At 46.6% G+C, this 21,663-nt stretch overlaps 1 protein-coding gene across 4 annotated transcripts in view; it reads left to right on the forward strand.

Moving 5' to 3' along the window:
- The window catches only part of NCKAP1L (NCK associated protein 1 like), a 53,449-nt gene that overhangs the window by 29,643 nt on the left and 2,143 nt on the right, over positions 1–21,663 (forward strand). For 2 of the 4 annotated variants that reach the window (XM_029204729.1, XM_029204728.1), the window contains 14 exons: positions 643–775; positions 1,065–1,184; positions 3,383–3,528; positions 3,837–3,968; positions 7,220–7,438; positions 8,952–9,082; positions 11,434–11,531; positions 11,664–11,757; positions 11,909–11,991; positions 12,279–12,359; positions 15,732–15,825; positions 16,709–16,825; positions 17,157–17,266; positions 19,309–19,398. In XM_029204729.1, the coding sequence (XP_029060562.1) occupies positions 643–775; positions 1,065–1,184; positions 3,383–3,528; positions 3,837–3,968; positions 7,220–7,438; positions 8,952–9,082; positions 11,434–11,531; positions 11,664–11,757; positions 11,909–11,991; positions 12,279–12,359; positions 15,732–15,825; positions 16,709–16,825; positions 17,157–17,266; positions 19,309–19,398 (1,648 nt within the window). Of the gene's footprint in view, positions 1–642; positions 776–1,064; positions 1,185–3,382; positions 3,529–3,836; positions 3,969–7,219; positions 7,439–8,951; positions 9,083–11,433; positions 11,532–11,663; positions 11,758–11,908; positions 11,992–12,278; positions 12,360–15,731; positions 15,826–16,708; positions 16,826–17,156; positions 17,267–18,353; positions 18,530–18,656; positions 19,399–21,663 lie in introns of all 4 variants that reach the window. The other 2 variants (XR_003791038.1, XR_003791037.1) reach the window with 2 other exon arrangements.

Consider the following 21,663-nt stretch of genomic DNA (forward strand, 5'->3'; position numbering starts at 1 on the left):
GTGGTATAACATTGATTGTTCTCAATTAATGTCTCAATTTGATCACTGTCAACTTCAACTGGTCTACCCGACCATGGAGCGTTGTCCAGCGAGAAATCTCCGGCACGAAACTTTGCAAATCACTTTTGACCACTTTGAGCAGCCACAGCACCTTCTCAATATACTGCACAAATCTTTTTCTGCGTTTCAGTTGCGTTTTTACCTTTCTTGAAATAATAAAGCATAATATGCCCAAAATGTTGCTTTTTTTCTCTCATCTTCAATACTAAAATGGCTACACAAAAATTCACCAATTTTGATAAGTTTTTTTTTAAAGGCATGCTGATATGACAGCTGTCACAATACAATCTAACAAAAGTTGTTTCGAATGAAGTTAAAGACAACTAAGTGCTACTAGAGCCATCTTACGGAAAAAAACCAGATGAACTTTTTGGCCAACCCAATACTAACCTGTCCTGGGATCCAGTAAAAATGTCTGAAAGGGTTGAGTTTCTTGGGTTCCCGTCTACCTTAAGGGTAGGGAAATTAAGGAGGGAGGGGTGAATATCAATAAATATTTGTGGAAAGAATGAATATTCTCTCTATCTCAAAGGGACCAGCTCCTAAACCCTGGTTGTAATTGTCCTTCCCCCTTTTCCGCAGCTTTCATCTTCGTACATTTGAGAAGATGTTTGCTATGACCCTGGAGGAACCTGCCATGTTGCGTTATGCCATTGCTTTTCCCCTGATTTGTGCTCACTTTGTCCACTGCACTCATGAGATGTGCCCAGAGGAGGTGAGTACCCTGATCTCCAAACCCTGTCATCTCTTTAATCACATCTCATTCTTATTCCCCCAAAACACAATTACAAGAGTTGATTTTGGTCCCAGGAAGGGTACAAACATAGGTATCTGATGCAAGTCCCTAAATGTCTCAGCTTTATGTAGAATGTGTACTCTCTCTGGGTCTCATTTTCTTCTTCTGTGGGAGTGGGTGGCTCAGGCTGGGGCTCAGAACAGTATTATGAGGAAGAAGTGGTTGTCCTGGTGATGACAGTTTCTTCCTTGGGTCCTCTTTCCCAAAGTACCCCCACCTGAAGAACCATGGCCTTCATCACTGCAACTCCTTCCTGGAAGAGTTGGCCAAGCAGACCAGCAACTGTGTCCTGGAGGTCTGTGCTGAACAGCGAAACCTGAGTGAGCAGGTAGGCTCAGCCCTCTCTCTGTTTCAGTCTGCCCTCTGCAGTCCCTTGGTGCCTTCCCCTCTATCTACCTTTATCTTCTTCTCAAACACCAAGTTCTCTAACCCTTTCAGGTAGGGCTAGGGCTTTTGTGTACATGAGTTTATGGCAGGCTTCTTTTTTTAGTGTAGTCCCATCGGCAGTCTTTACTCCCTTGGGACTCAGTAGAGGTGTCTAAAAATACTCTAATTTGAACAGCTGCACTGCAACAAAATCTGTGCTTTCATTTGAAGTGTTCCAAGAGATGAGTTAACTTTCTAATTTACTTCCCCTCCTCTCTCTGCCCTGTGTACACGTACTTAGAACAGTGGCCCCAGATCACCTGTCTTGTCTCGCCTTTCTGTCCATCTGCACCCTAATCTGTAGCTATCTGAACATTTTCAGGCGCCTCCTCTGCGTTTATCCTCAGGGCTGCTTTTGTGTCTTTTTTTTTGAGGAGTCACCCTTCCTGATTTTATTAGTATTTTGAATTATGTTAATGGATTTGAATATTGAATCACTAATTCAACATACTTCACCATCATAGTGTTATTCTTCCCTTTGCTTCTGGATTCTGTTTGCTGATTTTCAGCTGGAAATTTCTGCTTTGCTTTTGTGTCTTTGTCTGTTGTTTTTCCCTCCCCTCCATTGACTGACTCATAGCACCAGGCCATGATTAGCTCAACCTAAGTTTATAGGAAATTTGAAAATGAAGAACTTGTTCCGCTGTTGTCCTGGATTCTTTCGGGTTTCCTAGACTACCCACCCTTCCTGGGTTTGAGTCAGGCCTTGTAGCAACTTTGGTAGGCGGGGAGTCAAGTTGTGTGCGTGTGTGTGCGTACGTGTGTGTGTGTGTGTGTACATATGCACAGTTATATTATTACTTAACCTTCCCATTTTCTCATATGTAAAATGGGGATAAAAATAGTTTCTTTTTTTTTTTTAATTTATGGCTGTGTTGGGTCTTCGTTGCTATGTGTGGGCTTTCTCTAGTTGTGGTGAGCGGGGGCTACTCTTCGTTGCGGTTTGTGGGCTTCTCATTGTGGTGGCTTCTCTTGTTGCAGAGCACGGGCCCTAGAGTGCGCAAGCTTCAGTAGTTGTGGCTCGTGGGCTCTAAGGCATGTGGGCTTCAGTAGTTGTGGCGCACAGGCTCAGTGGTTGTGGCCCACAGTCTCAGTAGTTGTGGCACACAGGCTTAGCTGCTCTGTGGCATGTGGGATCCTCCTGGACCAGGGATTGAACCCGTGTCCTCTGCATTGGCAGGAGGATTCTTAACCACTGTGCCACCAGGGAAGTCCAAAAATAGTTTCTTAAAAGAAGTATCATAAAGGTGAAATGAAATAGCATATGTTAAATATTTGGTATGTGATTCTCAATCGATGTTAGCTGCTATATTATTGGGTATTTATTGGGCACTAAGCCCTGTGCTGGGTTTTTGGGATGTTAGCTGCTATATTATTTGGTATTTATTGGGCACTAAGCCCTGTGCTGGGTTTTTGGGATGGGGTCCCAGAAGGAAAGGTACACAATTCCTGCCCTTGGGGAACGTCCCAATTTAAGGGAGAAAGGTGTACAAATACATGTTTGAAATAAATTTAAATAATTAATGCAAGGAAGATATGTAAACAAGTACAATTATGGGTATATTCATCGCTCAACTTGAATACCTACTACATACAAAGGACACAGTTAAACATATTTGCTCAGTGCTGTATCAAGGTTGACTAAAACATTATGTATTATTTTCACACACACCAAAACTTTTGCAAATGAGTATTGACCCCTTCAAAGTTATCATTTTGAATAAATAGTGATGTTGCCTTACTAATGGAGTTACGTTTTTGGAACTACTTTCAGAATCTACCACAGACAGCTTTGCATAGTTTCAAGGTTGACGCACCTTTGCCCATCAAGGTAGACTTGATTTTTTGGAGACAGTAGAAGCTTGGATTTTAAAAAAAACAAGTGTGACTATTAAGTAAGAAAACCAGTTTTCTCATGGCTGGTATCGTGCTCTAAGAGTAATTCCAAATGAAGAGATGTATGGAAGGAAAGAGAGGGAAAGGCAGAACGAGAAAAGAACAGACAATAAGGGAGGGACCTATTTATAACTGTTAGATGGATTACTCGGCAGATTTAGGAACGAATCTCATTTCTCCATTCACTTGTGTTTGTTTCTAAAGCTTCTACCTAAGCACTGTGCCACTACCATCAGCAAGGCCAAAAACAAGAAAACCATGAAGCAGAGGCAGACTCCGAGAAAAGGAGAGCCTGAGAGGGACAAACCAGGAGCTGAGAGTCACCGGAAGAACCGCAGCATTGTCACCAAGTGAGGACCTAGGCCTTAGAGGACCAGCAGGGCACTACCTCAAAGAAGGGAGAACAGGAAAGAGGGAAGGTGATGCAGCAAAAGAGTGCGGAAGTGGTGGTGGGGAATGACAGATATGGAAAAGCGCTTAAATATGAATTTTCTACTTTGCCTTTGAAGTCACCATCAATGTGTACTCTTCTAGGCTGAGTTTTTCCAGAAGATGAAAGGGGTCTGAAGGTCATGGGCCTGACAGATCCTCCCCAAATACTAGCAGGCAGTGCCAGACCTGTAATGGAGGCTCATTTTACTTTCTCAATTTTACTCAGCATGGACAAGCTACACCTAAACTTGACAGAATTGGCACTGACAATGAATCATGTACACAGCTTCTGTGTATTTGAACACACCATCTTCCCTTCTGAGTATCTCAGCAGCCATCTGGAGGCCAGACTCAACAGGTATCACTCTTTTGTTGTCTTCTGTTTGCTTAGTATGGTCGTTCTCAAAGCTGGGTTCCATTAGATCCATCTTGGTGGTCATTCTGATGCAGTCAATCTGGCATAGGTCCCAAGCATCTCTATTAAAAATAAATAAAAGAACCCAGACTTCTCTGGTGGCGCAGTGGTTAAGAATCTGCCTGCCAATGCAGGGGACACGGGTTTGATCCCTGGTCTAGGAAGATCCCACATGCTGTGGAGCAACTAAGCCCATGAGCCACAACTACTGAGCCCGTGCTCTAGAGCCTGTGAGCCACGACTACTGAGCCCGTGTGCACAACTACTGAAGCCCGTGCGCCTAGTGCCCATGCTCTGCAACAAGAGAAGCCACCACAATGAGAAACCCATGCACTGCAACGAAGAGTAGCCCATGCTTGGCGCAACTAGGGAAAGCCCGCGCGCAGTAACGAAGACCCAACGCAGCCAAAAACAAACAAACAAATAAAAGAACCCCAAACCTTTATAGGTTTCTTTTTTTTTTTAAGATTTATTTTATTATTTATTTATTTACTTATTTTATTTTTGGCTGCGTTGGGTCTTAGTTGCAGCATGCTGGATCTTCGCTGAGACGTGTGGGATCTTTCGTTGCAGCACGTGAGCTTCTCTCTAGTTGTGGCGTGCGGGCTCCAGGACACGTGGACTCCGTAGATGTGGCGTACGGGTTCCAGAGCGCATGGACTCTGTAGTTTGTGGCACACAGGCTCTCTAGTTGAGGCGCTCGAGCTTAGTAGTTGTGGTGCGCGGGCTTAGTTGCCCCACGACATGTGGGATCTTAGTTCCCTGACCAGGGATCGAACCCATGTCCCCTGAATTGTAAGGTGGATTCTTTACCACTGGACCACCAGGGAAGTCCCTCTATAGGTGGTTTTGTTGAACAACCAGAACTGGTCATCACTGGTTTAGTAGGGTGACTGGGGCCTTTGCAGTCAGCAGATCTGTGTTGATGCTGTTAGCTAAGACATCAGAGCAGGTTATCTAACTTGTTTGAGCCTTAATTTCCTACCCTATAGAGTAAGGATAATGATATTTACCTTATAATGAGAATTACCTGTAACTGAGAATTGGTAGAGAATTAAAGATAATAATGAGTGACATATATAGGCCTCAACAAAATAAATTCCCTTCCTTCCACTTTGCCTCTCATTCTGTTGCTCCCTGAAGCTGCAGGAACATTCCTTATATTCAAATTGGGCACTATAGTAGGCAAATTAGGGGAGTGAGGGGAAAAATTTTTTATGAATAATCTCCTAGTCTTCTGTGTTTCATTTTGCAATACGTAGTATATTTACTCATTCACTTAACAAGTATTTATTGAACATCTATTGTGTGTCATCAGTGTTCTCAAAGCTGTTAATACAGCAGTATACAAAAGAAATAAAGACTCCTGGCCACATAAAGCTTACCTTCTAGCGGGAGAGACAAGCAAAATAAGAATGTAGGATATATGGTAGATTAGAAAATAAGTGCTAAGCAGAAAGTTTAAAGCAGGAAAAGGAGATGGGAAGTGTGTAGTGGTGGTGGTGGTGAAATTTTACATAGGGTGGCCAGGGAAGGCCTGCTTGAGAAAGTGACATTTGAGTGAACTCCTGAAGGAATTGAGGAAGCCAAGTGGGTGACTATCTGGGGAAAGGACATTCTGGGCGGAGGAAACAGCAAGTGCAAAGGCTCTGAGGTGGGAACGTGCCTGGTATGTTCAGGGAACAAGGAGACCAGTATGAGCCAGGGGGAGACTGGTAGGACGTGAGGTCAGAGAGGCTGGAGGAGTGGCAGACTGACGGTTTAGGTGGCTCTATGCCATTGTAAGGATTTTGGCTTTGATTCTGAGTGAGATGGGGAGCCTAGGCGTGGTTTGAGCAGAGCAGGAACATGATTTCACTCAACATTTCAGTAGGTTCACTCTGTCTGCACTAGGGGGACCAAGGACAGGAGTAGGGAGAACAGTTAGGAGTCTGTGCCTTGACTGTAGGAGATGCAGGCTAATTTTTCAATTAGTTTTTTGCTTGGGTGACAGTAAAATTAGTTTGTTTTCATTCCATACACTTTAGCTATATGAAAGGAAGTGTCTCAGGTGTATATAAAATGTCAAGAAGATGACAATTTGATAATCATCCATGTGTAAACCTTCAGAAGCTGGCAATGGTTTCTAGGCCCTGGAGCAGCATGTCACTGGCATCATTGTTCCTAAAGCCTGGAAGTTGGCCTAAAGGTTTGGCCTCAATGAAAACTCTAAAATAAATTAGGCTTGCCTCCCTTCTGTCCCTTCCGTAGTATTTTTCCTCAAGTGGTACCTCTTCTCTTTTCCTTTTCATCTGGGGAGTAGGCCCTCCTGTTCCCTTCCCCTCCCCTGCCATAAAGTTTTCCAAAAACACAGAACAAACAAAAACCGCCCAAACATCTGTGGCTTTAGGGAGAACCTGATGGACTCTTTCATACTGATGTGCAGATGACTGACAAAGGCTTGTGTTGGCAAAGTCTAATGTTCCTCTTTCCTCTACTGTTTACATTTAACAAGGAAGAAAGCCTCAGGCAGAGGACTGACTCTAATTGTGAATTCTCAGGTTCCTGGGGAAGGTATTTTGGAAGGGGCTGGGAGTCCAGTGAGGAGGGGTGTTCCTGGTGTGCCCCTAAAATAATACAGTGTGGACAGTTATTCTACCTTCTCTAAGGTTGGCTATAGATGTGTGCCAACCAAGTGTACCCTCTCTCCACCTGGCATCCCGTGGCCACTTGGGATTGCACTGCACTTCTAAGGATTTCTGGGTGTGGTTTTCCATTTCTGACAGTCATTGGAACTAATTCTTTCCGAGGAGAAAAGACAAATGCTGGCCCTGAGAATGCAGGAGGTTGTAAGCAAGCACGTACTGTTAGATGGCATTTGGGAGCCCAGGTCTTTTACCACCTGATTTAATTTCTCCAGAGGAGGCAGAAGAGCATGGTGATTGAGAATCAAATGTTATTTGATTCAGGTCCCAGCTTTGCCACTTGCTAGCTGTGTGGTCTTCACAGATGGCAAGTGGCTTACTATCTGTGTCTCAGTTTCTTCATCCGTAAAATGGGGATAATAATTGTACCTACCTTATTGGGTTGCTGTGAGATTTACATGAGATAATGCGTGTAGTTAGATCATAGTACAGCACGCAGAACACAGTATAAATGTGATAACTGTTACTATGTTTGTCATTATGATTGTGATTATGGTTTTTGTCACCTAGAGCCATTGTGTGGCTGGCTGGCTACAATGCCACAACCCAGGAGATCGCCAGGCCTTCTGAGCTCTTGGTAGGAGTCAAAGCGTACATCGGTTTCATAAAGTCACTGGCCCAGTTTTTGGGTGCAGATGTGTCCAGAGTCATCCGCAACGCCCTCCTGCAGCAGACGCAGCCACTGGACTCGTGTGGGGAACAGACTATCACCACTCTCTACACAAATTGGTCAGTGTTGCTTATCCTCTCTCGCTGCCTTGCTTCTTTGTTAGCACTTTTTCCTTTATGCAGTAGGACCTCGGGACCAGGCATTTTAGCTCCTAGGGTCATAGACGCCCAAACAGAAGCTTGTTTCTGCCCGAGGACTGGAGCTGTAAGCTGGGGCAAACTCAGATCCCCTCTGTCCACCATGAGGTCTCTTTCTAAGCTTCCATGTAACATCCATTGATCTACTCTGTAACAATTTGACCCTTTTCCTCTTAATCTGCCGTTCTTAACCTTCCTTTTCTGGATTCTTACTGTTTTCATTTCAAATGATCTCTCTTCCTCTTTCTGAAGTTCTTTTTTATTTCTCTCTTTGTCCAGTTTCTCCCCCTGGAGACCATTCTGTCTCACACCATCTCTCCGGAGCACTGCCTCCTTACCTCCCGACATGACCGTGTCGCGTCTAGTAGATTGTTCTTCATAGCAAAAGGGGCCTCCTCCCCCAGACTGGAGGAGGCAGGGGTCAGCAGTATTTCCTTTGAGGGTTAAGGATGGAGAGGAGCTGGATTCCTACCTCCCTAAGCCACTGGGTGGCGTTCTTAATCCAGTATCAGCTCGGCAGGAGCCCGCCCGGCTGCAAAGAACCCCCTGAGGAGGGAGAAAGACTGAGACAAGGTTTACAATAAAATGCCAACAGGGGCCTGGCAGGTAAGGTAAATGGGTGTTGTGGGCTAGGTGGGGACTTTGAGTAGTTGGAGAGGGCATGCCCCTCTGAAAGGCGACGGCCACCACTTAGCCCCATCTGATCGCTGCCCCACTAAATCCTTATTTTAATGTAAAATCTCTCAGTTTCAAAAACTTGACAACTGATTCAACTTAAAAGGGAAAAACCTCACGTTTGAGTGCTGGTTTTGACCTACCCGTGGTTAGCTTGTGACTTTTGTAAGACCTAGGCCCGGAGCTAGTGCCTGGGTGAGTGGCAGGCATTGCCACGCCCTCTGCTGACACTGGCTGGAGGCCTTCTCAGCTTGCCCAGAGGTCAGGAGGGCATATTTGGAGACTGGATGACAAGTGTTCACGGGGCCTCTCTCTGTCCAGGAGGTTTGACTTGAGACCTGCTTCCAGGGTCCTAGGCCCTTAGTCCAACCTCTCATTGGAGACGTTGAGGCTAAGTATATTTCAGAGGAGCCCAATTAGTAGGAATTTTTGTCTTGTCAGCTTAGGCTTGTCTCACCTGACAGAGGAAGGCCAAGGGTGAGGGGCATGCAGTAGCTGGTAAAGGTGGTAGGGCGTGCACACCATTGCGTCTGACAGCACCGCCAAATGCCCTGCAGATTAGAGGCAAAGCGGAACCACGCTACTGCCAGTTGTTTTTGAGCCAACAGCTTGGGGTGTTAATTAGAGTGTTGTACTGTCTTCTTTGAGTCTCTTCTCCCCACCCCAGCCTTTGGTGGAGTTTCTCTTCCTGAGCCCAGTGGCGGTGGTAGGGAGAAAGGATTGAACACTGATCTTCTGTGCTTTCTTGCCAACCTTGTAGGTACCTAGAAAGTCTGCTTAGACAGGCGAGCAGTGGGACCATTATCCTCTCACCAGCCATGCAGGCCTTCATCAGCCTCCCCAGAGAAGGGGAGCAGAACTTCAGCGCAGAGGAGTTCTCTGACATCTCTGGTGAGCCCAGAGCCTGGTCTCCCGTGAGGGAGCCGAACCTTTCCCCTCAATACAATATCTTAACCTATGGATCCCATCTAAATTCTCCTACCTTCCCAGAGGCTCATTCTGTACTCTTCTAGATCTCTGGTAGATTCTGCCTTAGGGACAGTAAAAAGAGATTTCAAGTGAGACCCAGAATTGAGGAGTGGCTTGGGGGTTGAAGGTGGAGAGGGAAGATGCGGGGAGTTAGGAGCTAGGCAGGGGCACTCAAGTCACTGAAAGGATTTATTCTTCGAAGGGTGGTAAATGGTTATTTTCCATTTCCACAAAGAGTAAAGAGTAGGACATATAATGAGGGGTAAAGGATAAATGTATGTTTGGAATTATTAACCAGTGGTCTGACATCATGGCGTCTTCTTCCTGAGGGATAAGTTTTAGAGCCTTAGCTGCTCGGATTGCTGATGTTTACTACTGAGGGTGAGCTAATGGATGCCATTTAGTGTGGGCTTGGCTCTAAATGTTCACATGTATTTAACTCCTTTACTCCTCACAGCAGCCCTGAGGTAGGTACTCTTATTACCCCCATTTTACAGATGAGGACACTGAGACACAGAGAGGTTAAGGAGCTTGATTAAGGTCATACATCATTCATAGATGGTAGAACTGGGATTTCAACTCAAGGCAGTGAAATTCCAGAGGCCGGGTGCTTGGTCACTATGTCACGCTGCTTCCCAGTGTATAGAAGCGCTCTCGTGTCTCACGGCAGGTAGATGAGGAGTGTGTCGTGAAGGAGTTGGGAAGTTACTCTCTTTTTAAAGAGGGCTCGAAGCCATGCAGATCCTTTTTAATAGATTTGTTTTACTGACTGACTGATTCATGAAGTATCCCACTGCTTCCTCCTTCCTCTCACCTCCATGTAAATCATGGACCCCGCGTGGTATCTGAGACAGGTAGGAGATGTTTCAATGACCCTGCCCTCTCCATTCTTCCCCTTCCTTGGGGGGTGTTATGAAAATCAGAGTATACAGTTCTGTTTTCCAGCTCTGCCTTCTTCTTACCCTCATACTGACTCCATCAGTGAGCTGACCCTACCCTTTACCTGCTGGAGGCTTCAGATGTCCCCTTCTTATCAGCTCCTCCCACAGACTGTAGGCAGCATCTAAAATCAGCTTTAGGTCTCTCTGACAACTGACGAGCAGCAGGAGGTAATGCTGATTCCCCCTTCTACCACCCCCACCCCAATTTCCCTGGGTTACCATGGTGATGGGGCAATGCTGCTGCAAAAATAGATAGATGGATAGAGAAGGATGCCCTAGGGTTACTAGCCTAGAGAGGACCAGAGTAAGGACAGTTGGCAGATCCAAATCAATAGATCAGTGTGTCTTCTCTCCAGAGAAGGCAGTTCAGCCCCTCTGCCTCTCTGTCGGCCATTTTAGAATTGTCTAAGTTGACCAGTTTGGAAATCCTTTTCTAGTTCTCAGCTCAGTTGTTCCTATTGTAAATAGGTGACTAAAAATGTTTAGTATTTATTCCACATGAGGCCCTGTGTCAGCTCCTGTGACCAGTTCCTCTTCCTTTGTCGATGGTAGAGGTGGAGATCAACTGGTCCTGCCTTTAAACACTTGAGTGTGGAGCCTTGATTTCCTTTTCCCTCTGAACTCTTGTTAACTATATTAAAATCACCTTTCCTCTACTGGTCTCTTGTTACTTCTGGTCTTTATGGTTTTCTCTGCTGGGACCGCCCATAGCCAAGGATCATAGCTGGAGCTCTTCCCTGTCTGAATTTGTGTTTCTAACATGGGATTTCCTCAGCCAGGTTTTATTTAATTCACAAAGGGCCAGAAGCAGGTTGGGTAGGGAGGGATAAGGTAATGGGGCAGACTTGAGGGAAGAAGAATTTAGGGGAGAAGACAACTGGGAGTCTGGGGATGTGTACTGATTATGCTATCATATCAACTCTGTGAGGTATTCAGAGTGGATATTAGTTTCTTCATTTTACAGAGAAGTGAACTGAGGCTCAGAGAGGGGCTTAACATCTGATAAAGCTAGTGCAGCTAGTCCAGCAAGAGTAAAGCCCAGGGCCGTGTAAAGGGACTGGGAAAGTCTAGATTCTTATAGGAATGAAAAGTAAATAGTTATCGTTTGTGGTACGTCTTGGTGTGGGTACCAGTGGGGAGAGGGTAAATTGTCCCACAGGCAGGCCAGACCTCTCACCTGAATATAGGATTTCAGGCTACGTTTGCTCTCCAACTTCCCACTTCCTTTCCTTGCTGAAAAACGCTTAAGGTGTTCACGTTACCCTATAGCTATTGTGCAAACGCACCAGTGTTCTCTGAGTCCCACCTGGGACCTCTGTGACTCTATTCCAGAGTTGCGGGCTTTGGCTGAACTCCTGGGCCCCTATGGCATGAAGTTCCTGAGTGAAAACCTGATGTGGCATGTGACCTCTCAGATCGTGGAGCTGAAGGTACTGTGGAAGCAAGCCCCCAGGAAGAAGGTCCAGCCCCCGGGGGAAGAAGGGTAGGGGTAGGAGACTGGGGGGAAGATGTACCATGGGTCTCATCTTTTCGTGCTTAATGGCTCTGTGTCCCGGCTGCAGAAGCTGGTGGTGGAAAACATGGATGTGCTTGTTCAGATCAGATCCAACTTTAGCAAGGCAGACTTGATGGCTTCTCTGCTTCCCCAGCTGATGGGTGAGCACGTCTCCTAAAGGGAGAAGGAACTGTGGGAAAAGCATTGTGGATGACGGGTTTTGGGGGCTCTGGGGCCTAGGCTGGGTCTGAAGAAGCAAAACCGTTGCCATTCTCCTGAGTTCTCTTCTTGAACGCTCTTCTTTCTCCTCAGGGGCTGATAATGTACTGAAGCGTATGACCATCATTGGAGTTATCCTCAGTTTTAGGGCCATGGCCCAAGAGGGACTTCGGGAGGTGAGCTGGGGGAGAGGGGGCTGCCACAGGATAAAGCCTTGGGTAGGGCTTGTGTGAGAAGTTGTGGAAAGGGTTGGTGAGCATTGAGGAGAATGGAGCTTAATTCGGTAGAGGTCCTGGAAGTTCTTTGAGGCTAGATGAGCTGAAGAAACCTAGACGCATGAGGAGAGAAGTGGCATGGGAAGCTGGCTAAGTTCTTATCTAAGCTGAGGCCTTTTTTTTGTTTCCACCTGTTTGAAGGCATCGGCCACTGTCCCTTGGACTCATTTGTACTCTCTTTCCTCCAGGTTTTCTCCTCCCACTGCCCGTTTCTTATGGGTCCCATTGAGTGCCTGAAGGAGTTTGTCACCCCAGACACAGATATCAAGGTATGGGAGAGTGCAAAGTGGAATCTAATTAGGAGATTTTTGTTGTTGAAAATGGATGGAGCTAGGATCTTGTAAGGGAGAGGGGGCTCTGAAGAATACTGCAGGGAGAAGAGCCAGAATTTGAATAGACACACGTTGGGGGAGATTTTTGTGGAGGGAGGGGTGTTGGTCAGACGAGAGGGTGCACAGCTGGGGAGCCCTGGGGAGATCCTGCGGGGGCTAGGGAAACGTTACTGGAGGGAGAGGAGTAAGGTCTAGGATAGTTTCTACAGCTTTTCTCCTAAGATGTGCAAATTAGATACCCGACTATATGCAGACAAGTCCCCTCTTTAGTCAGGAGCCTGGGTACTTTTTGTAAATTTTTTTTCTTCCATTCCTGCCCACCCTGCCTGCCCTCAGATTTTCCGTTCTTTTTCTGGCCTTTTCTCCCTCCTAGTTCTGAAACTTTCTGGTTCCTCTGTGTGTGTGTCACCTGCCTTGGGCCTCATTTCCTCTAGAGATGGGGAAAGGCGGAGGGGACTCTGTAAGCACCCAAGTTAAACATCCATTCCCCCTCCCCCACCTCACGTCAGCTTGCCTTTTGAATCACCTAGAACAAACAAGTATGTTTTGCAGGAAATACAGCTGAAGGCTGGGAACAAGGGCCTTCAAATGCACAGGGCAGGGCACTTCTCTTATAACTGATTCCGTTAACTAATGGAGGGAGGTTTGTGAGAAGAGGAAACTGGTTAACAGGAAGTAGTCAGAAAAAAAAAAGAAAACTTAGAGAAAAAAACTTCCTTTACCTTGAGGTCAAAAGAGTTGTGAACATTTCCTGTCTCTCTGCCTGAAATCAGATGGTGAGGGTCAAGGGGTCACGGGCCCTGAGGGGGTGACGTTTCACTGGGCTGGCTGCTCCTTCAGGCCAGGTCTTTGGTGTCACGGTGAACCTGCGGTTCAGGCAGCTGTTGGTGGTGGGGCTGAACGCTCTGGCCTGTCAGGAGTGTGTCTAGCTGGCATCTCCCAGGCAGCTCCGAGCTTTAGGCTCTGCCTGCCTGGGAGAAAGAGCAGGTCGGGTGGCGCGGGGGATGACCTGTCCGTCAGAGGTTCTGTTACTGCCTCAGAGGGGTGAGAAGATTAGGAGAAGAGAACAGAAGCTCCTTCAATGATCACTTTCTTCCTCCAGAAAACCACAGGTCATGGACCAGGTCCCTGATCTCCTAGGTCATGGGTGCCATGAGCAGGGTTATTTAGTTAGTAGGGAATTTAAATAAAGGGCAGAGCAGAATGTGGCTGAGGTTAACTTTCTGTGTCCAGCACCACAGGCAGTGTGTTTATTGTTATGTCTGTGGGGTTCTTTGCATAAGATACTCTACTTAGTTATCTACTGTTGAAACAGTTATCCTTGTTCTCTCAGAACATTTTCAAGTCTTTTTTTTTTTTAACCTCAAAAGGGGTCTGAGTACTTTGTGGGTGGGTATTTGGGGCTACATCTTGGGAACCTGATTCTAAGTACAGTGAGGGATTCAGGAATCAATCAATCAATATTAACTGAATGCCTTCTATGTGCTTAGCATTGTGTTAAAGCCTAGAGAGGATAAAAGAAATGCAGAGTTCCTGGCTTTGAGAGAAAGGAAGTAGAGCGAAAGGGACAACGGTTATTAGTGTCTTAGTGACTCTGTGAGTCACTAGGGTAGATACTTTACACATGTGGTCTAATTTAATCTTCACAGCAACTTTGTGAGGTAGGTGTCATTATCCCACTTTTACACATGAGAAAATGGAGGCTCGAAGAAGTTAAGTAACTTTTAGCCAAGGTCACACATTCAGTAAGTGGTGGTGCTAGGATTTGAACCCAGATCTTCTCACTCCAAAGCCTTTTTCTCCCCTCTCTATGCCATGAGGTTAAAAAAAAAAATTGTAATCTAGTTGATGAGATAAGCCATACATCTCACTCGCAATCTGAAAAGAAAACTGATGATACCAGGTGCTGTGTGTGATCACTGCGAAGTAAGTAGTGCCAGGTTAAGGAGGGAGAGATGAGCTTGGGCTGAAGTCGACAGGGAGGGCTCCATAGAGAATATGAGATTTGAGTTAGGCCTCAAGGGTGGGTGTCAGATGTAAGTAGAGGAGAGGTAAAGAGGAAAAACTCTAGACTTTTTTCCTTCCTATGTAGGGAAAAACCCAGTTCTTTCCTGCGTGTTTCTCTCCTGCGAGTCTTCTTTCCTCTCACACAGAACACTTCACTTCTGACACTTCTGGTCACCAAATGTGTGGAGGTTTTTCCCCCACCAATTCTCTGTGACACCAGTTGGATGTCCTGAGACTTAATTCTGACACTGTCTACCTGGAGATAGTGTCAGATCACACAGGTTAAGTGTTCACTCCCACAAGTCTGCACCTACTCCCCGCTTCAGAAGCCAGTTGCAAACCTGAGTTGTCACCTGTGCTTCTGACCAACCGGCTGTAGGTCGGAGGTTCCAATATCCCCCTCCTTATTTTCCATTAATTTGCTAGAGTGGCTCACAGAACTCAGGGAAACACATCTACCAGTTTATTAAAGGATGTGATAAAGGATATAAGATAAACAGGCAGATGGAGAGATACATGGGGCGAGGTCTGGGAGGATCCTGAGGGCCGGAGCTTCTGTCCCCGTGGAGTTGGGCTGCACCACCCTCCTGGTCCGTGGATGTGTTCTCAACCTGGAGGCTCTCTGAACCCCGTACTGTTGGGATTTTATGGAGGCTTCTTCACGTAGGCATGATCAATTATTAACTCTATTTCCAGGCCCGCTCCCCTCTCTGGAGCAGTGGGGGTGTGGTGCGGCTGAAAATTCCCAACTTCTAACCAAGCGTGGTCTTTCTGGTGAGCAGCCGCCATCCGGGAGCTGTTCAGGAGCACACCCAGAGTTGCCGCATAAGAGTTCCTAGTGTTTTTATCATTTAGGGAATTACAAGGGTTTTAGGAGCCCTGTGTCAGGAACCAGGGGCAGGGACCAATATATATATTTTCTATCATCTCTCAAGAAGAAAGGACACTCTAGAAGAGGGAAGCACATGAACCGAAGCATGTAAGTAAGAAACTAAGTTGTAGCTTGGAGACAGTGAATAAATCACCCTGGCTGCATTGACTGTAGGAAGCATTTGAGGAAATAAGGTTGAAAAAATAAATTTGTATTGTGGAGAATCTGAATGCCAAGCTAAAGAACTGGAGTTTTTTTTTTTTCCTCTTTCCCCTGTAGGTTAGGGAGATCTATGAAAGGAATACCCAGCAAAGATGATAGTACACCAAAAGTTTAGAATCTGTGATCCAGGAGTCTTGACTGCCTGTAGCTTCTGTCAAGCGCTTCTCTCCAGGGGATACCCTCCAGAATGTTGTTTTCTCCTCTACCAGGTGACCCTGAGTGTCTTTGAGCTAGCATCTGCTGCAGGGGTGGGCTGTGACATTGACCCAGCTCTGGTGGCTGCCATTGCCAATCTGAAAACTGGTAAGATTGGGGAAAGGGGGCAACGGAGGGCTTGGGCCCTATTTTGGGGTGGAAAAATGTGAGTCTCAAAGAAGCCTTTATTTAGGATTGTGAATTCAGAGGTTATAAACTGGGAGCTAAGGAAAGACTTAAAGCATAGTCTCTAATCCCCAGAAAATACTTCCACAGGCAATTTAGATTTCTAGTCAGGTTCTAACCAGTTGATCTGTCAATCAGCTAAAAAGTATTAAGTGAGAGTCTGGTACTCAACAAGTGCTCAAAGGAACTTACAATCTGGCTGGGGAAATAAGAGTAATGCAGATGAAACGATGAGCGTACTAAGTTGTGTGGTATAGCATCCAAGTTCCCCAGAATGATCTTGTGCTCTCCCCTCCCCTATAATCACCTTGACACCATGCACTTCCTCCCCTGGACTCACACTTGTCTCTTATATTTCCATTACACATTTCCTCGGATTAGCACATTCATACTTGTACACACTCAGAACAGGATGGAATCAGGGGGCTGGTAGTAAGCCCTTGTAAAATTGCCAGACTGGCTCTCCCTCTTCTCTCTCGGTTTTGGTGAGACTCTTTCCTCTCCTTCCTGCCTCTGTACCCCACCAGGTAGCTGACAGAGTGCCCTCAAACTGCGTGTCAGCAGAGCCCTTTGCCAAGAGCTGTGCTCAGTCACCAGGGGAAGCCTCCAGGACTCAGGCCTCTCACTATCAGTGGAGGCTAGTACTGTCCCCTGCAGCAGTAATGACTTGCCTATAGTGCTCTACAAATTATTTTCACAGATATTTTCTCGTGTGATCCTCCTAGTAATTCTGCGAAGTAGGACCCCCTGGAAGAAAACTCCCGTTTGCTGACCTTACTCTCTTTTCCTTTTTCCTTCTTTCCAGATACGTCATCCCCTGAGGAAGAATATAAGGTGGCCTGCCTGCTCTTGATCTTTCTTGCCGTTTCCCTCCCCCTCCTTGCCATGGACCCAGCTTCCTTCTATAGCATTGAGAAGGATGGTAAGTAAGGAGTAGGTTTGAGGGACCAGTGCAGTTTAGGTTAGTGTCCTGGGGTCGGGAGATGAGACGGAGACATTTATCTGGAAAACAGACTTCTGACTCAGATGTAAAGTTCTGTTTCAAAAAGCACTGGAGAATGAACTATTCCTAAAATTCAATTCCAGTGAAATTTCATAGGAATATCCTTCTCCTAATCCTCAAATGCCTTCCAGTCCTTTTGGTGTCAAATAGGGATGGCCCAGCCTGAAAAACTGAGAAGTTACTAGCTGGGGCCGCCTGGGGTGGCTCACTTTCCTTTCTTTTCTCTCCCTCTCTGTCAATAATAACCTAGGTTACAGCAACAATATTCACTGCTTGACCAAAGCCATCATCCAGGTGTCTGCTGCCCTCTTCACCCTCTACAACAAGAACATTGAAACTCACCTCAAGGAATTTCTGGTGGTGAGTGGGTATAGGTTATAAGGAATGGACGATTGCAAAGTCTGGTGGGAACTGTTTGACTTAAATCCATAGACAGTTATTGTTGAGCAGGCCTTGGAGACTAACCTCCCATCCTATTCATTAAGTAGTGAGAGGCCACTTTGTGAAAGGCAGGGGTTTCTTCTAGATTCTCTAACAGCTGGTATTTCAGCCTCTGCCCAAATACTTGGAAGGAGCATTGGCCTAAGAGTTAGCAAATCTGAGCTCTAGTTTTGGATCTGCCACTAAGCAGTTGTGTGATCTCTGAAGACCCAAACTTTTGGGTCCTCAGTTTTCCCATTTATTAACTAGAAAGATTAAACTGAATCTATGATTCACTACCTTGGTGTGCATTACATTATCCTGGGGAATTTGTTAAAATACAGATTTCTGATCCTTACACCAGACCTACTGAATTAGAATATTCTAGGGTGAGTCCAGGCCTCTGTTTTTAACAAGGCCTCCAGGAGACCAGATGTACAGTGAAGTTGGAGAGACACTGAGTTTTATAATCTATAAGGCCCTTTTCAACTCTAATACTGATAAAAAGTCAAGCTTTTTTCAACTTCTCAAACTTCATTGTAAGTCAGAATCTCCTGGAGAATTTCTGATTCAGTGGATTAGAGGTGGGGCTGGAAACTCTGCATTTTCAACAAGTCCGGGAAATGTTGGTGCTGCCCGTCCTGCGGTCTCACTTTGAGAATCACTGTCTAGATTTCTAGGGGCTGGAACTTACAGTCAAGCAGCTGACTTTACTATAGGTTATGTCCAGTTTGTTTGAAAAAAATCGTTAAAATTTTTTTTAGCCGACGTTTGACTCCCTGTAGCCATCATTATTGATCTAAGTTTTGCCTCTGGAAAATCACAGAATAAGTAATCTCTTTCCTTTGTTCAAAGAGGCCCCAGAGCTCCCCATTCTAAATACTCCATGGAGGAATCCCATCCATACACCTCTGAAACATGGTCCAGTACCCACTGCCTGCTGGAGCATTCTCAGCAATAGGGAGCTTATTCTTTTGCAAAGCACGGTCCTGATTTAAAAACTAGGTCCTTATCTGTCTCTTTTTAGGAGGAAGCAGTAGATCATATGCTCTAGGGAATCACACTCTTGTCCTGAGAAGTACATGTCGGGGACTTGGAAGCTTAGTGAGAGGGCCTCTATTTAAACTGGGACAACAGGCCACACAAAATGGGCTCTGAGCATCTTGGATAGAAAGAGGATTCACACCAGATCTCTAAGATGGGGTGAGAAGGGAATCACCCCCCGCCCTTCCCCTTTTACCCTCTTTGTTTGCTGAGTACAGGTAACCTGGGCCTGGGATGCAATTAGTGACATATCTTTCTCCCTCTTTGATCTGTTGGGGGCCTGAAGGTGAACGAAGAGGACAGCCATTCGGGAGCTGACAGGAGGAGAATACCAAGAGCGCTGTGTCTGAATCAGAGGCCCAGCCCTGTCTCTGGTCGGGTGGGGAGTCAGCTGTAAACAGTCTGATGACAGTGGTGTCTGGAGGCCGCCTAGGAAAAGGGATTAATCTCCTGGCATACAGTATTACCTGCCTCTGCTGCAGGTTCTTTCTTCGCCCCTTGCAGCCTCTCCTCCAGCAACCTCCTGTTGTCTGCACTGGCTAGTTCAGAGGCAGTGTGCATCTCCGAAACCTGGGGGTTTGCCGCTTGCCCACCCTGAGCCTCCAGGAGCATCCCGGCACTTCTTAACTCACCTCCTTGATCTTTTGTTGACTTCTGTAGTCTGAGGCTGTCGTACTCTGACCATAAAAATCTGCTTCCTGGGCTTCCCTGGTGGCGCAGTGGTTGAGAGTCTGCCTGCCGATGCAGGGGACACGGGTTTGTGCCCCGGTCCGGGAAGATCCCACATGCCGCAGAGCGGCTGGGCCCGTGAGCCCTGGCCGCTGAGCCTGCGCGTCCGGAGCCTGTGCTCCGCAACGGGAGAGGCCACAACAGTGAGAGGCCCGTGTACCGCAAAAAAAAAAATAAAATCTGCTTCCTTACAAATTCTTCCCTTACAGGTAGCTTCCGTCAGCCTCCTGCAGCTGGGCCAGGAGACTGACAAGCTTAAAACCAGAAATCGGGAATCCATTTCTCTGCTTATGCGCTTGGTATGTATCTGGTGTAAGTTGGTCTTAGAGGAAGGGCCAGAAGGAGGTTCCTCTTTAGGGTCCTTGGCTCCCAGCCATTGTTATCACCCAAAAGCATTAACTAAGAACTTAATTCTGCCTGAGGAGGTCTAGGCCTTACGTTCTGGCTAACATTCTAGACTTGTCTTGTAATCCCAAGGTAGTAGAGACTTCGAGGACTTCTCTGCAGGACAGGGTCTTCCCAGCCCCTAGCTAACTGGGCCCCTTTCCCTGCGGTGTTCTTGAGTCTGATGTGGTGGGGCAGCTGTGTCCCTCATCCTTAGCCATCTGTCCAGGACATGTTTGCTTTTACTTGGCCACTTCCTACTGCTGTATTTCTTGTCCTTAAGAGTCCCACGAAGACGGCGCTGAGTAGCACACAGCCGAACTGGGGGAGGGGGAGGGGGCTCAGAGGACGGCTGGGATTTTAGCTGAAAAGCTGTAAGGCAGGGAGCCGGGTGGGCCATGAATCAGACAGCTCCTGCTGTCTCCTCTGTCTTCCCAAGCTGTGGCCTTTCCCCGGCTTTGGCAGAAAGTTCTGGGAACTCTGACCCAGTTAACTTAAAAAAAATCTTTTCCTCTTTGACCCTGTTTCCCTCTTCAACATGTTTACTCTTTTGCTCTAAAGTTTGATTCCCTCGGTTAGTGCTGCACTTAGATGTGGACAGGAGGGGCTCCTGTCCGGGGCCCTGGGTTTAAGTGGCCCCCTCTGGCCTACAGGAAGAGGACATGCCCACCTGGAGCCTGTGCCCCACCTTGAAGCCCCCACTAAAGATTTCTAGGGCCTCAGAATTCTCTGCTAAGCAGCTCCAGCCCACTTGTAGGGCTTGTGCTGAGCTTCTCCAAGTCCATCCTACTGAGGCAGACTGTGCTCTAGAGGCCACGGAATGTATGGCTGGAGTTTAGATGGGCAGACAGGAAGTTTATGTGTGTATACAGATCCCCCAGACTGGGGGTGGGAGGAGAAGGGGGCCAGGCTGGAGGCTGATTCCCTCTCTTCCCCCTATTCTGGTGCAGAACTCTGAGGGGTCTAAGAATTCTTGATTCAAACCTGTCTTCCATGAAATTGTAAAGGTACACTCAGCCCTCCATATCCACAGGTTCTCAGCCATGGATTCAACCAACCGTGGATTGAAAATATTAAAAAAAAAATTCCAGGATGTTCCATAAAGCAAAACTTCAGTTTGCCCACACCAGCAACTATTTAAGCATTTACATTGTATTTACAATTGTTTATGCAGCATTTACATTGTATTAGGTATTATAAGTAATCTAGAGGTGATTTAAGTATATGGGAAGATATTGTAGGTTATATGCAAATACTATGCCATCTTATATGAGTAACTTGGGCATCTGCAGATTCTGGTATCTGAATCCCCTGAATTAGTTCCAGCGCTGGTCCTAGAACAAATCCCCTGCCAGTACCCCATGAATACTGAGAGACGACTACATATTGCAAAGGTCACAAGGAAGAATAGTTTGTCTGATTTATTTAGTCATCTGGTATATGGGCTTCCATTTGTACTCTTGGCCAGGCCGACAAATATTAGGGGCAGGCAAGCCTGGGACTCCCTCTGGGTCTCCTTCTTTAAATACACAGGCATTGAATGGTGTCTGTGTCTCCGTTTCTCCAGCTTGAAAAAGGCCTAGGCTGGGCTGATTAAGGATTATGATGGAGAAGAGAAGAGAATGGACCTGAGGGGGCGGGGGTGAGGTGAGGGGTGAGAAGGCACAGGAGGCAAAGGAGGGCAGAGGGAAGGCAAGTGTAGTATGCTAGGTAGAGCACAGTCTTCAGAGCAGGGGGACCTTGGGCAAGTTAATTAACTTTTCTGAGACTGATTCTTCAGCCATGAAAGTGGGCAATTATCCTTATGATAGAGGGGCAAGGATTCATGAGACGGTATATATAAAAGTGCCTACTACATAAGAGAGGCTAAATAAATGTTAGTCCCCTCTCTCCACTGCTTAGTTTAGTTTCTGGATGATTTAGGCACGGCTGTTCATTCCCTTGGGCAGTTTTCACCTCTGTGAGGTTGGAGGTGATGCTGTATTGCCGCTCCGTGCCATCTCCTCCCTCTGCTTTGTGTCCCACCCTCCCCCCGCCCCAAAGTGTGGGAAGCTGTCTGCCCCTTAAGGCATCACAGGCCTGCAGAGTGGCTGGAACAGAGCTAGGACCAGGCACTTTTTGTAGGAGGGAAGAGACAGAGGGCCTAGCTGCTGCAAAGCAATTTAAATGCAAATGGTTCC

Source organism: Monodon monoceros, unplaced genomic scaffold, assembly GCF_005190385.1.
Source record: "Monodon monoceros isolate NGI ecotype Baffin Bay Population unplaced genomic scaffold, NGI_Narwhal_1 Super_Scaffold_6, whole genome shotgun sequence".
Classification (NCBI taxonomy): Eukaryota; Metazoa; Chordata; class Mammalia; order Artiodactyla; family Monodontidae; genus Monodon; species Monodon monoceros.